We start from the raw sequence: 13313 nt of genomic DNA on the forward strand, positions 1-13313 counted from the left end.
TGGGAGTATTTCTACTCCCCCCTGGAAGGGATGCTTGTCCATCGCAGGGTTACTCCCAGCTTTAAATTCGCTGGTGCCTATTTGTACACCGGGGTGGACAGAGGCACTGTGAGAGTAAAGTGTCTTGCCCAAGAACACAGCACAATGGCTCGAACGTAGACCGCTTGATCCGGAAACGAGCGCACTTACCATGAGGCCCCCGTGCCTCCCCAGAAACGGCGCATAACCTTTTAATAATTACTGACATTTATTGACTTGTTTTCTTTAGTGGAACCAACCACTGGAAGAGACGTTCAAGACCACTTTAGCAGAGGTAGCTACCGCACACTGCGCGGAAAATAATTGTCAATCGGAGGCAACAAGGTATTGATTTATTAAATCAAGTTAATTGATAATTGATTCCTTGATCACTTTAATAATTGTTTAACGAGTATCTTTCCAACCAAATGTAATGCGGAAAAATTTAATTGCACCACAACTTTGGCTCCCCCAAAGTCCTCCGTTAAACCTTCCTGGCTTAGGACTTATGACTGTAGCGTGACACGATTGAAAACTTTGCAATAATTCCCATGAAACCACGGCAAAACTAACTTCTGAACGCTGAGTCGAGGCGAAGTGCGACCTTGTTTGGAACATTAAAACTCGCGACTCGCTAGTGAACAAGTGACTCCAGTTCCGAGAGAAACTGGCGCCTAGAGTGCCGGGATAAGGAAAACTAATGCGGTAGTCTACGAGTGAGCTCCCTTTCGCTTAGTCCGTTTTGTGTGAAGTGAAAGACAACTGCGAGAAAAAAAAATGGCAGCGCGAAATCCTGCTAGCAAGAATTGCGCGTCCCGCTTCATGGATTTCACGGGGCTGTTTTTTCCTCGCTGTATTTTTACGGTCACGCTCGACAGACTAAAGTAGTTTTAAAGTGGGAATGTCCAAATTATTTCGCGCCACCCAAGAAGAATGTTTGATTAACCTCTGATTAGAGACCCATTAGTGACCTTTATACCCCGTTCTTTAGCTCTAGACGTAGAAGAGCGGCAAATTATGTCACATTCACCGAAGATCAAGTCCATCTTCTGCCCGGTTATCCAAAGCAAATATCTACAGTCCCTCTTCTGGCAAGTGTGGCATTTTATCTGCAGTTCCCACCCGGATCATCAAGCGCTGTCATACAGAAAGACGTTCTGGCCTCCATCGTTAAGGGTTCTTTGACAAAGATTTCCATCGCTATTAACGCCAACATTACGAGTGTAGAAGTTCTAATTGCTGACACGACGACATCGGCATCGACAGTGCACACAACTTATCCCACAGAGAAGGAAGAATCCAAGACGATGTATTATATCATTGGTGGTTGTGTCGCTGGCGCTGTGGTTCTTATTATTATTGTCATTGTGGCTGTCTGGTGTTGCAAAAGGAAAAATGGGTATGTGATTATGATACAGACTTCGCATAACCATAAGACCAGGGCATAAAGCCCTGTCCAAACGGGAAATGTTTGGACATTTTGCCGTTTATAGACCTTGTTTGATCATGTTTGGTCGTGTTTGGTAAAATTTGAACGACGACAAACTTTTGATCAAACATCGCAAAACATTTTGTTCGTTTGCAATCTTAAACATAATAAAGCATGAGTAAGGCTCGTCCACACTACGCCGAAGGAATTTGAAAACGGAGGTTTCCCTCTGAAAACGGATCAAGTGTTTTCCGTCCACACCACGCCGGAGAAATGTAAAAACGCGACAATCACTGGTCAGTTTGGATTTGTGTTTGAGGAAAACTCGGCCAGGAAAATCACGTGATTATCGTGACGTCATCGTTTTCGTTTTAAATGTTTTCTGTCAAGCTGGCGTTTTCAAATTCCACCGGCGTATTGCGAACGCTGCCTTAATGTACTGCTTTCACGATGATAAAAATGGCACTGACTGCAATAAAACATTTGATGCTCTCCAAATAAAGTAGTTTTCAGTGGCGGATCCAGACACTGAGCTTGCCTTGCGGGCTTTTCTGTTCTTTCTGTGATTTCTTTTTTTAACCCAAAATAAGGGGGGGCCCGGGCGTGGCCGAGTGGTTAGGGCGCCGGACCTGAAATCCGGGGTTCGCGGGTTCAAGTCCCGCTCTGACAACTCAGCTGGAGTTGTTTCTCGGTAGACCCTAGTTGAACTCCTCGGTCATGCTTGTAAATGGCCAATTGTTCTGCCTCCCGCCGGTTGGGATTTTTAACCATGTTATGTTCATTTGCATTATTTGTTTCATCATTTGGTTTCATTGGCCCTGAAAAACCCCATTGGGGGAGAGGTCAATTAAGATATTTATATTTGTATTTATTTATCCTTATGACAAACAATGCATTACATCTTAGACGGGTATCAGCTCCGTAGTGCCCCCTAGGCATTGGAAGAGGTTGTCAAAGTAGGTGATTGTCAGTGGTTTTATGAATCTCACCTTTCGTGAGAAGGGGAAACAAAAAACAGAAAAAACAAGAACATTGCGGATGATACGAATTATTATCGTTTCTTCTGATTATTATGTTTTTCATTCTTTGTGCGTGTTAGGGTTGTAAAACAACGGGTTGACAGTGAAATTTCAATTGAAGACAAAGGCGGAAAGATGGAAATGGACGTGGTGAATTACGGATACCACACAGAGACTACCCATCACATATAAACTGTAAAGTTATCCACACTTCAGTTGTCGAGCAACGATTATCAGCAAATCAGCTTTTGTTGACGCACACGCTTTATTCCAAATTTTATATAATATTGCATTTAAAAAACAAACAAAAAAAAACACCGAAAAGACAGCACTCGAAAGTACTCGAACAATTATAATCAAGCCAGTATGACACAGTCTGTTGCTAAGCAACCTCGAGACAAAGACTGCAGGCCCAATCTGGTCTCGATTAGTCGTCAACCACCAAATCAAGTTTAGTTTAAAAAATCAGCACCACACACTAAAGCGTGACTTTTTCAAAAGCATATATCAGATCTGCACCTTTGTACTGTAGGTTTGGCCAAGTCGTCTTGGTCCACGGTAGAACGCATCACTGTGCTGACTTCTCGTTATTGGTCTACAGGCAGTGGTGTATTTCCACATTCTTTCCACGTACTTGTGTGTTTTTTGTGCGTTTATAACCAGAGTGAGTTACGTTATGGAGAAAGCTTGTGATTTCAAGTAACGGTTTTTTTAGTTAGAATGGAGTTTCACTGGAGAAAAAAAGGGAGAAAGAAGCGGTTGTGTCTGTTGTTTCCATGAACGTTCGAAACTTTTTTTTTGACTGTCAATATTGTTAGCTGTAATCCGTCAAGTATTTTTCTTCGCGCGCAATTGGTCTAAACGCGTCACGTAACTGAATATGCCCCAGCTAAAACTGCGGAACATCCGAGTGACATTTCCCAATTTTCAAAACTGCGCGTGTTGGGAAAATTATTTGAAGGATAATAAACACAATAGCCTCCATTTGGCGCGAAATATACTCGGACATTATTTGTTCCTCAAAGCTCGCAGTTTTAACTGTTTGATTCTCGGAACAGATGATGTCCGCGGACAAATATCCCAACATATTTTCGCGCCGAATGGAGGCTATTGTTTATTTAGTTTTATCGAGACCGTCTTGATAAGGTTTGCCTGTAGTGTTAAGTTCTAGTCTAAGGTAATCCTCTGACAATATTGTTAAAACAAGCCGTGAGAGGTTTCTGTTATTAAGTAATAAAAAAAATTATTATGCCTGTGATATTGTGTCATTGCAAATCAAGTCACCACAATTTCTTTTAGGGATACCTGAAAATCCCGGGTAATAAACCCCACCCCTTCTCTTAGAGCCCTCATCTCAGGTGTAAGCGCCTTTGTTACAGGACTATGTATTTGTTAAAGGAGAAATGATACGGTTAAAAGCCATCAGAGCAAGAAATTAAATTGAACTGAGTACTCGGCTGTTGGTTTCTTTCGCATAATTAACCACCGCCAGTTTTGTAAGACTGTTCATTCGCCTTTTTTGACATTATAGATGTAACTATCTTTTCATGTTAAAATTTGCTAAAACGTGTGGCGTTAGAAAACTACCTAAAATCCAACAGCACATCGCCCCCCTTCCACCTCCTTCTCCCCCTGTGTGGATCAGTTCTTGCTAAATCTCTCACACTACATTTCGAAGTCCACACGAGTACCAGTCCGTCTGTAGGTAAGGTGAAAATTCTTATATATTTTTACCGTCCACATATAAAAGCCTTCGAAAAGTTACTTTTCAATGTGGATAAATTAAACTAACTCAGTTTACGCATTCTCGTGTGTAGAGCATCTATCTATTTTCGAACGCAGACGTCATACCAAGTAATAAGAAATCTTATGTCCCTCCTGCGATTGCTTTTATCGTTCTCGCGAGGACAGGTGTAAGCGATCCATCGTGAACCATCGCACGAAAGTATTACGAGTTTACAGATAGTGAACATGTACGTGTGGGCATAGTCTAAGCTTTATGTACAAGTTCTCAGTCATGGAAATTCAGCTTGTTGTTTTTTGTTGTTTGGTTGATGATTGGTTCTTTTTTTACGATAGTGAACTGTCTGGTTTCTTTGGAGAATTTGCATCATCTGTCGTTATGTAACTTTAAACCTGTATTAGGCGGACACCCTCGGGACCCATGCTAGTGTCCGCTTAATACGGGGTGTCCATTGAAAACAGGTTCCCTCAGAATTCGTCTTAAAAGGGTCATATTATTTTTCAGTATTAAAAGACCTTGAAAGGATCAAATAGCATTCTCGTGAACGGTCGAGAACTCTGAAATACCGTATTTCCATAAACAATGACAAGTCTATGAGGTAAAGCGATTTAAGTATACAGGAACAGTGTCTATATTGATCGAATCAGGTGAACGTTTACAAAATCAAACAAGAACAAAAGCTCTGTAAAAACAAAACCGAATAACAAAATATTGCATTTTTGTGACAGCTCAGTTTGTTGGCAAACTTAATTGACGGATCTGCTAAAACGTGGACAAACAAATCATGCATTCTTTTTGCAGTGTCCGTTTAATACAGGTTTCTAACAATAGAAATGACTATAAAAGTCAAGTTCAAGGTGTCCGGATCCGCGTTCGCTTAATAGAGGTGTCCGTTGAATAGAGGTATTATTTACAGTGAATGTGGGAAAAGAAAAATGGGACTTGCACTGCTGTCCGCTTAATAGAGGGTGTCCGCTTAATATGGGGTCCGCTTAATACAGGTTTGACCGTATAAATATTTTGCTTTGCATTTCGTTAAAGGTTTTTGGCGATGATTAATGTTGTAGCTAAGCTCCGGCGGCCCGAAGGGCCGCCAAGTAGAGCACCGTACCCATATAGGAAAGAAAAGGAAATTCTCATGGTTATCATGGCTAGCGGTATTGCTTGTGGGCGCGTGCGCACTACGACGACGGCGGAGCTCATCGAGGTCACGTGTTTTTTTGAAGTTGATTGCTGTTCAAGTACTGGTTTTCGATTGGATCAAGGGCTCATGTCACGTGAACTTGCTCTAAACAGGGCCGGGTTGTTCGGACGCCGGTTAGTGGCCGTCGATAAAACCAGGAACATGGAACATTCCGGAACATCCCGGAACATTTCGGAACATTATAATTATGCGAAAAATATGCAAAATGAAATTTTAAAAAATTAAATCAAACAAAAATAAACTGGTATCAGCTTGAAGCATGAAAAGATATTATTGGGGATAAGGAAGTCGGTAATTTTTTTTTTTTTAAAGTAAAACCAGTGAGCAGCACGTCTGCGAACTACTTGAGTTGTAAAACTTTTTTATTTTCTCCTACGCGTTTCGTGTGACTAGCGCACACTTCTTCAGGGAGTTTAACAATACAATCAAGTATACCTGTATATATACCTAGATACAATTCTGCATTTCGCAAAAAACGACACCTGCGGAATTGCGTATACAAACCGCTCGGTAATGCGTCTAGGAAACAGGCGTAAAAATATTATTAAGGTGTGACATATTTTACCGAGCGGTTTGTATACGCAATTCCGCAGGTGTCGTTTTTTGCGAAATGCAGAATTGTATCTAGGTATATATACAGGTATACTTGATTGTATTGTTAAACTCCCTGAAGAAGTGTGCGCTAGTCACACGAAACGCGTAGGAGAAAATAAAAAAGTTTTACAACTCAAGTAGTTCGCAGACGTGCTGCTCACTGGTTTTACTTTAAAAAATTTCTGTATTGGTACCAGAAGAAGCCACATGGCGAACAACACTGAAGGTAGCAGCGCTGGTTCAAAGCGTCGCCGATCAAGCAACGGAGACCACGCTCCACTACCATCCGGCAGTCCATCCAAGCTTGATTCTACGATCGAAGCTATTCTGAGAAAGAAAGTTCGCGAGTGCCAGGACATCGAGAAATCCCATTCGAGTCTTTTGGCAAGAATCAAGCTTCTTGAAAAACATTTAGTCGACGGCACGATCCCTTCAGGCCTTCGGATTCATCGCGTCAAAGCCAAGGGCCCAGACGCTGAAACTCTTCAAGTGAAGTTTGATGAAATCATCAGCGAAGCACAATTTAAACTTCTGGATGCTGCCACCGATAGTCTCCGTGCCGATGTGAAAGTCCACCAAGAGGCGATTCAAGAGCGAGAAAAGGACATAGATGGTACCATCGCTCAGTGGAAAACCCATCTCTCTAAAGAAAAAGAAATCACCTCCAGCCAAGTGGAAATTCTCGTCGGAGCGGCATCAACGTTCGTGGCTAAACTGTCTGCGGACAGTGCCGTCGCCCGAGCCTCCAAGTCTCTACAAGCGGAGATCACCCGTAAAGAGAACAAAGGGCGAGAAGAAGAGATGAACGAGCCTTTCGTCCCAGATGAGCAATCGATTCGGGATATTATCCGCCAGGAAATCCATCTCACAAAAGAGAAACCAGCTGATGGCACTCGTCATAGAAAGGTCTCTTTCTCGGACAACCCTGGTAGGCCAAGTCGGTCGAAGCAACAGAGGCAAAAGTCGCGTCGGCTAATTGCGTCAAAATCACCGCAGAACCGACCAAAAGGGCAAAAACAGCAGCGGGGAAGATCCAAGTCGCCCAAGTCACCCCGGTCGTCGGCAAAAAACGTCAAGGGCAAAGGTTCCGGCCCCGTAAAATAGACTGTCGATCCGTCCACGAAAAGCGGCTCTTCAAAATGGCGAAACGACCCTTGTACGACTGGCTTCCTCGAAACTCGGAAATCCACAACTTCACTAACGTTGATCTTTCTGAGCGGCAGTCCAGGGTTTTGGGTATGGGGCTTAAGTTCAGGCCCTCGCTCAAATCCCCTACTGCAGCTGAGTTTGATTTGCAGATCAAAGACTTTTGTCGCAGAGTTCGCCTTCATGCGTTATTCGCAGATCAGCCACAGGATCCAAATTTCAATCCACGATTGTACGTTCCCACTGGCTGGAATCCGCCCCGAGAGGACCCAGAACTCGAAGACAAACTCTTTAATCTGCGTAAAGCACTGCGAAGGAACATTGCAGAAAACCAACCGCACTGGAAGGACAATCTTTCAAGACAGGACAGAGCTGAGCTCAAAGAACTTAAAAGCAACCAAGCGGTCAGAGTTCTTCCAACCGACAAGAACCTAGGCCCTGCCCTGATGTCAACAGACTGGGTGAAAACTGAGACACTTAGACATTTGAGCGATGAACTCTCTTATTCTAAGGTCACCCTAGAAGACTGGTATGTTTATCGTGACAATATAATTAAGCGTCGTGAACAGCTTATGTCAACTTACTGTCAGTTAATTGTTCCTAATGTCGCTAGATTCCTCCGTAGTTACGATCATTTTATAACTCCGGCTAAATTTTATGTTATCCCTAAGATACATAAAACACCTATGGTGGGCAGACCTATTGCTGCTAGTCATTCATATATTACTAGACCTATCAGCATTTTTGTTGATGAGCTTATCAAGCCTAAACTACGTATGCCTACTGTACTTAGGGATTCTAGCGAGTTAATTCAATTATTGGAGAACACGGTTTTGCCCCACTCCAATTGCTTTCTTGTCACCGCGGACGTTGTTTCCCTTTATCCCAATGTGGATACCAAGAAAGCATTGGTAGCCCTCGACCTCCTCCTTCGAGAGGCTCTAGCGCCCGAGACTCCACTGTTGATTCAACTCGCTAGGCTGGTTTTAGAGAATAATTTCTTATCCTCGGAGTTTAGCTCCGACATCTTTCATCAAGAGTATGGTATCGCCATGGGCACCCCATTTGCCGTCACGGTAGCCAATGCATTTATGTATCATTATGAGAAAGATATCGTACAGAAATATTCTAGTTATCTTACTCTTTACCGGCGGTATATCGATGATATTTTCGCCATTTGGGTTGGCCCCAAAGATACCCTTCTAGAATTTCTGGACACTCTTAACAACAAAACAGATCGTATAAAGCTTACTTCTTGTATTAGCGATAGTAGCATTTCCTTTCTGGATTTGTTTCTCTATAGGGATGCTTCAACAAACGTATTGCAGTTTTCTACATTTCAAAAGCCTCTTAACAAATATCTATATATACCTTTCGAGTCGTTTCATCCATCTAGCAACAAGAAAGCCTTTATTAAGGGGGAATTAATGAGGTACGCTAGAAACAGTTCTTCCCTTGAGTCTTTTTCCGAGACCAGGGAGAAATTTTGGAGGCGGCTACGAGTTAGGGGTTATCCTTTTAGATTTCTGCTCCCACTGTTTCGTGAAATTAGATACAGTGACAGGAGAAGGTGGCTTATGCAAAAACCTAAAAATAGGTCTAGGGTTAACAAGACTATTGTCTTCAAAACCACTTATAACTGTAGTCACGCACGTATTAAGCATGTTATTAGCCAGATGCTTCCAGATTTGGACTGCACTGTTTGTTACAAATCTACTGTAACTTTAGCTAATGTTTGTAAGTAAGTTTATTAATTTTTTGGGGCCCACAGTTTTAGCTAAAACTGTGGGCCCCAAATAGTTATGTCACACTTAAAATATGTCACACCTTAATAATATTTTTACGCCTGTTTCCTAGACGCATTACCGAGCGGTTTGTATACGCAATTCCGCAGGTGTCGTTTTTTGCGAAATGCAGAATTGTATCTAGGTATATATACAGGTATACTTGATTGTATTGTTAAACTCCCTGAAGAAGTGTGCGCTAGTCACACGAAACGCGTAGGAGAAAATAAAAAAGTTTTACAACTCAAGTAGTTCGCAGACGTGCTGCTCACTGGTTTTACTTTAAAAAATTTCTCGATTGGATCAAGGGCTCATGTCACGTGAACTTGCTCTAAACAGGGCCGGGTTGTTCGGACGCCGGTTAGTGGCCGTCGATAAAACCAGGAACATGGAACATTCCGGAACATCCCGGAACATTTCGGAACATCATAATTATGCGAAAAATATGCAAAATGAAATTTTAAAAAATTAAATCAAACAAAAATAAACTGGTATCAGCTTGAAGCATGAAAAGATATTATTGGGGATAAGGAAGTCGGTAGCAGAGGGGTAGGGAGCGTTGGGTATTCATTCAACTGACCACAATGAGAGCAGGCTCCTCCTCTTCCCGCCAATTTCGTTACGTCGAATGGCTCGATAGAAAACTAAGTTTGATCGAATGTCAGATAACGATCTGCACGTGAAGTTGAACTAGCGATGAATAGATCATAGCCTGCGGTAAAAGTATTTTTAATTAATCAAGTATTTACTTGTACTGGACAAACATTTTCCAGGAGATGCTTTTGAACTGTTGGCGACACTTAGAATTCAATTTCAGATCGCCAACAATTGTAACAAATATTTCTAGAGACAAAGTTTTGACCAGCGACCCCGCAAGACAGCGCGCGCGTCGCCAAATGTTTTTAAATTTTGTGTTTGTATTTGTTTACACTGTCATCAAAGGTCGAGCAGTCCGAACTAGTTTAGAGAAGAAACTCGATGCCGAAGAGTTTCTATTTCTATCTCGTGGAGAAACTATTTCTTCATGAGAAATCTTGTATAAGCATATCTTTGTATTGACGTAATGAATTGAATGAGGAAATCACACTCGTGTACCTATACTTTTAGGTCTGATTAAGGAGTTCGAACGCCACCACCTTAGTTTTCTGTGAAGAACGAAATCTGGGAATAAAGGACAGTCACGTGATTAAGCTGACGGCGAACGACTGGAAGGAATGGATTACTCCTCTTAGTTGCTACCCTTCACTCATTGCAGTGACTTTCATTTTTCTTCCTTTTTTCCTTTTTTGTGTTTTTGTTTTGTTTCTATTTTCCGAGCTGATACCAGTTTATTTTTGCTTGATTTAATTTTTTAAAATTTAATTTTACATATTTTTCGCATAATTATGATAATTATTCAATGTTCCGGAATGTTCCAAGATGTTCCGGAATGTTCCATGTTCCTGGTTTTATCGACGGCCCCGGTTAATGCTGACCCAGGATTAAAAGTTAAGCAAACTATAAATTTCTCTCGTAGAAAAATATTTTTCACTGCTTTTACTTTGTGTAGTTTGAGATTATTGAAACTCAAAACAGCCGGAAGGCCAAACAATATACAGAAAACCTCACCTCAAAGTTACAAAACTCAAATCAAAATTCTCGCTTATCCTGGATTAGCTTAATCGGGCTTTGAACAACCAACAGGAGCTCCGCTTTTACGCTTGGCTAAATCTATATATTATTCAGTTCATGTTCACGTTGGACTTACATTTCAGATTTTCCTACCCTTCTATATACCTGAAGCCTAATATATCTGAAGCCTGATACAAGGTACCCCTTCCGGGAGAAGCCCCTTCCCCCGCCTGTATAGGTCATTAAAGGGAGTGCCCCCTCGGGAACTGCATAAGAGACTTCCTAAAGGTTATAGTTATAGCGTGGCAGAACTAACAGAAAACGCAAAGGAACGCCAGCAGGTGTGATACACGATTTCTTATCTGAAAACACAAGTGACTGATACAGAACGCGAAAATTTATCTATCAAAACACCGCAAGTTTTTCAGGCTGACTCCCTCAAAAAGCGCAGTTGGGCTTCTAGGGAGGGGAGGCCAAAGAAAACCTATCCCACAATGCCTTTCGATCGTCCAGCTTTCGCTGTTTCCACGTGCTGGCCTCAACCTTCGAGTGTGTAAACGGAAGGATATTTGACTTTTAATTTTAACTTGTTGGTAAGTAAAAAAGCTTTCTCATTATTTTTATGAAAGCTGTATTAATATATAGAAGTCATTTAATCTGGTGACTTTTTCTCAATTCTAGTGAAGAGAGGAGAGGTCGCCATATTGTTTATAAACTCACATAAGGTGAGTTGTGTTATTTAACAATGAAATTATGTACACTGTACACTGTACGCTCAGTATTTTCATACTCTCGGTCTAGTTTCTTTTCTTATTCTTTTTCTTTGTAAATACATAACTATTTAGTAGTTCTACTTCATATCGCGAATGTAAAAGAGGCTCAAATGGTCAGCAAAGTCGGCCGTTAATTTTTGTTGTAAAGTCATCTTGATGTGTCGAGAGGGTTAAATCAAGAGCTTATTTACCTGGAGAAAGCAACTTTGCAGTTCTTATGATGCAGCGTTTTTACAGATGTTTATTTTTGGATTATTTTCCAATATATATACTGTATACTTAATTTAAAATGCCCCTGTATTAACCGTTCATACCCTAAAACCCTGGCCATCCCTACTTAGTCCTGGAAATCTTCAGAGTAAAATATGAAGTGTGAGAAGTTGCTTTTCACTATGCATTATGGAGGGGGGTGAATAGGGGTATGCAAATCCGCCGATCTCCGTGCCTTTTTTTTTGCCAAATCTGTCGATCCGCCAATACTTTTGTTCAAATCCAAAACCACAATTACATCCGGAAAGGTAGACATGAATGCCATTGTTACTAGTAATTTTGCACAAATAGTAAAGAAGGCAACATGCTTGATGACTATAATACAGTACAATTCCAATAACAGTCTCACACCTGAGCTTACACGAGCTTTGTTCAAAAAAAGAAATAATTTGGATGAACTCACTAAAATACTGACTAAGGCTGAAGAAAGATATATGATCCAAATTTCATTTAGGACCCAAGATCCAAACATCAAGACAGGCACAGTCCAGAATCCACGTGAAAATTGACACAGCTGATCCATGATCCAGTGTGTTTTCAAAATCTGCAAATCTGCTCGATTTACCACAAAAATCCACAATCCATGCATTTTTTAAGACCAAATCTGTCGATCCGAAAATCCTATTCACCTCCTCATTACTGGTTGCTGGAAAAATGTAAGCAGAGCTGCTGTTGAAACAATCACTTTTGCAATATTAATTGTCTATGTCACATGTACATACATGTAATAACTTCTATTCAAAAATAAACAGCAACTGATAAGTCTCACATTGATATATTTTCATTTATTCTCAGGCAAACAAGAATCAATTAACAACATGGGACTACTAAGATCAATGGAGGAGTCAGATACAGCTAGATCAGGTCAGTTTATATTTCTGATATCTGCAATGTTGTTTGCAATTGCACCTGCACATGTATATGTTAATACTCTTTTGGCAGTTGAACCTCCCATAAGCGACCACCCAAAATGTCAATCCTAGGTAATCGCTCACAGGGGGTTGTTGTTTAAGAGAACTAAGATCATATTGGGTCACAATTTTTCCTCCTTAGCATAAGGTGACTGCAGAGACTTCCCCATCTTTTAAGTCCTTTAAATGTTTCATTCATGTGAAAAGTCGATTTCAAGAAAGAACCCAGTACTTCCCCACTGAGAAATGTCTGTCTCTTGTACTACCCAGGAAAGCAATAATGTTACAATACCTAATTTTTCACTTTCTGCTCGATTATCTGTTGAGTAGTCACTTACAGGAGGTTAAAAACAAAAGAAAACTTTAAACTTTTAGCTCTAAAAGTGGCCGAGGCCACTTTCAAGAGGTGGTTGCTTACAAGAGGTTCCAAGTATTATAGTAGTTTGACTTGGAAACTCTTTGTATTTTGGAAAACTGGTTGCTTAGAAGAGGGTGTCAATGGGGTTTAGCCCTAGACAGTAAACAGCTAAGAGTAAGCCATTTAGTAAGTAAGTTGTTCGAAATCATGTTAGCCAGTAAACAGTAAAAAAGGAGATTAGTCTGGCAGTTAATTTGTATGATTTTATGATTTTTATGAGCTTTGGATGACCTTTGTTTGCAAAATAAGTCACGATTTAAACATAATCAGCTTTTGAATTATTGAAAGTGGCGTAATTTGGAGGCACGGTTGCCTCATGGTTAGTGTGCTTGACTTTGGATCGAGTGGTCCAGGTTCGAGCCTGGTCGGGGACGTTGTGTTGTGTTCTTGGA

General features: G+C 41.0%; 2 protein-coding genes and 1 long non-coding RNA gene across 6 annotated transcripts in view; all 3 read left to right on the forward strand.

Annotated features, from left to right (window-relative positions):
* The window catches only part of LOC145484696 (uncharacterized), a 46632-nt gene extending 42338 nt beyond the window's left edge, over positions 1 to 4294 (forward strand). For both annotated transcript variants that reach the window (XM_081463304.1, XM_081463303.1), the window contains exons 44-46: positions 269 to 363; positions 1010 to 1417; positions 2547 to 4294. In XM_081463304.1, coding sequence (XP_081319430.1) covers positions 269 to 363; positions 1010 to 1417; positions 2547 to 2658 — 615 coding nt within the window. In that variant the 3' untranslated portion in view covers positions 2659 to 4294. The remainder of the gene's footprint in view (positions 1 to 268; positions 364 to 1009; positions 1418 to 2546) is intronic.
* Positions 4295 to 7147: 2853 nt separating this feature from the next.
* Positions 7148 to 8899, forward strand: LOC145485593 (uncharacterized). The gene has a single exon (XM_081464238.1). It carries the CDS (start codon positions 7148 to 7150, stop codon positions 8897 to 8899), a length of 1752 nt encoding a protein of 583 aa, XP_081320364.1.
* A 1550-nt stretch (positions 8900 to 10449) lies between these two features.
* The window catches only part of LOC145484863 (uncharacterized), a 16489-nt gene continuing 13625 nt past the window's right edge, over positions 10450 to 13313 (forward strand). Inside the window, exons 1-3 of one of the 3 annotated variants that reach the window (XR_014049078.1) lie at positions 10454 to 11142; positions 11231 to 11274; positions 12388 to 12456. This is a non-coding gene — a long non-coding RNA (uncharacterized LOC145484863). Of the gene's footprint in view, positions 11143 to 11230; positions 11275 to 12387; positions 12457 to 13313 lie in introns of all 3 variants that reach the window. The other 2 variants (XR_014049079.1, XR_014049080.1) reach the window with 2 other exon arrangements.

Source organism: Orbicella franksi, chromosome 4 (assembly GCF_964199315.1).
Source record: "Orbicella franksi chromosome 4, jaOrbFran1.1, whole genome shotgun sequence".
In the NCBI taxonomy this organism is placed as follows: domain Eukaryota; kingdom Metazoa; phylum Cnidaria; class Anthozoa; order Scleractinia; family Merulinidae; genus Orbicella; species Orbicella franksi.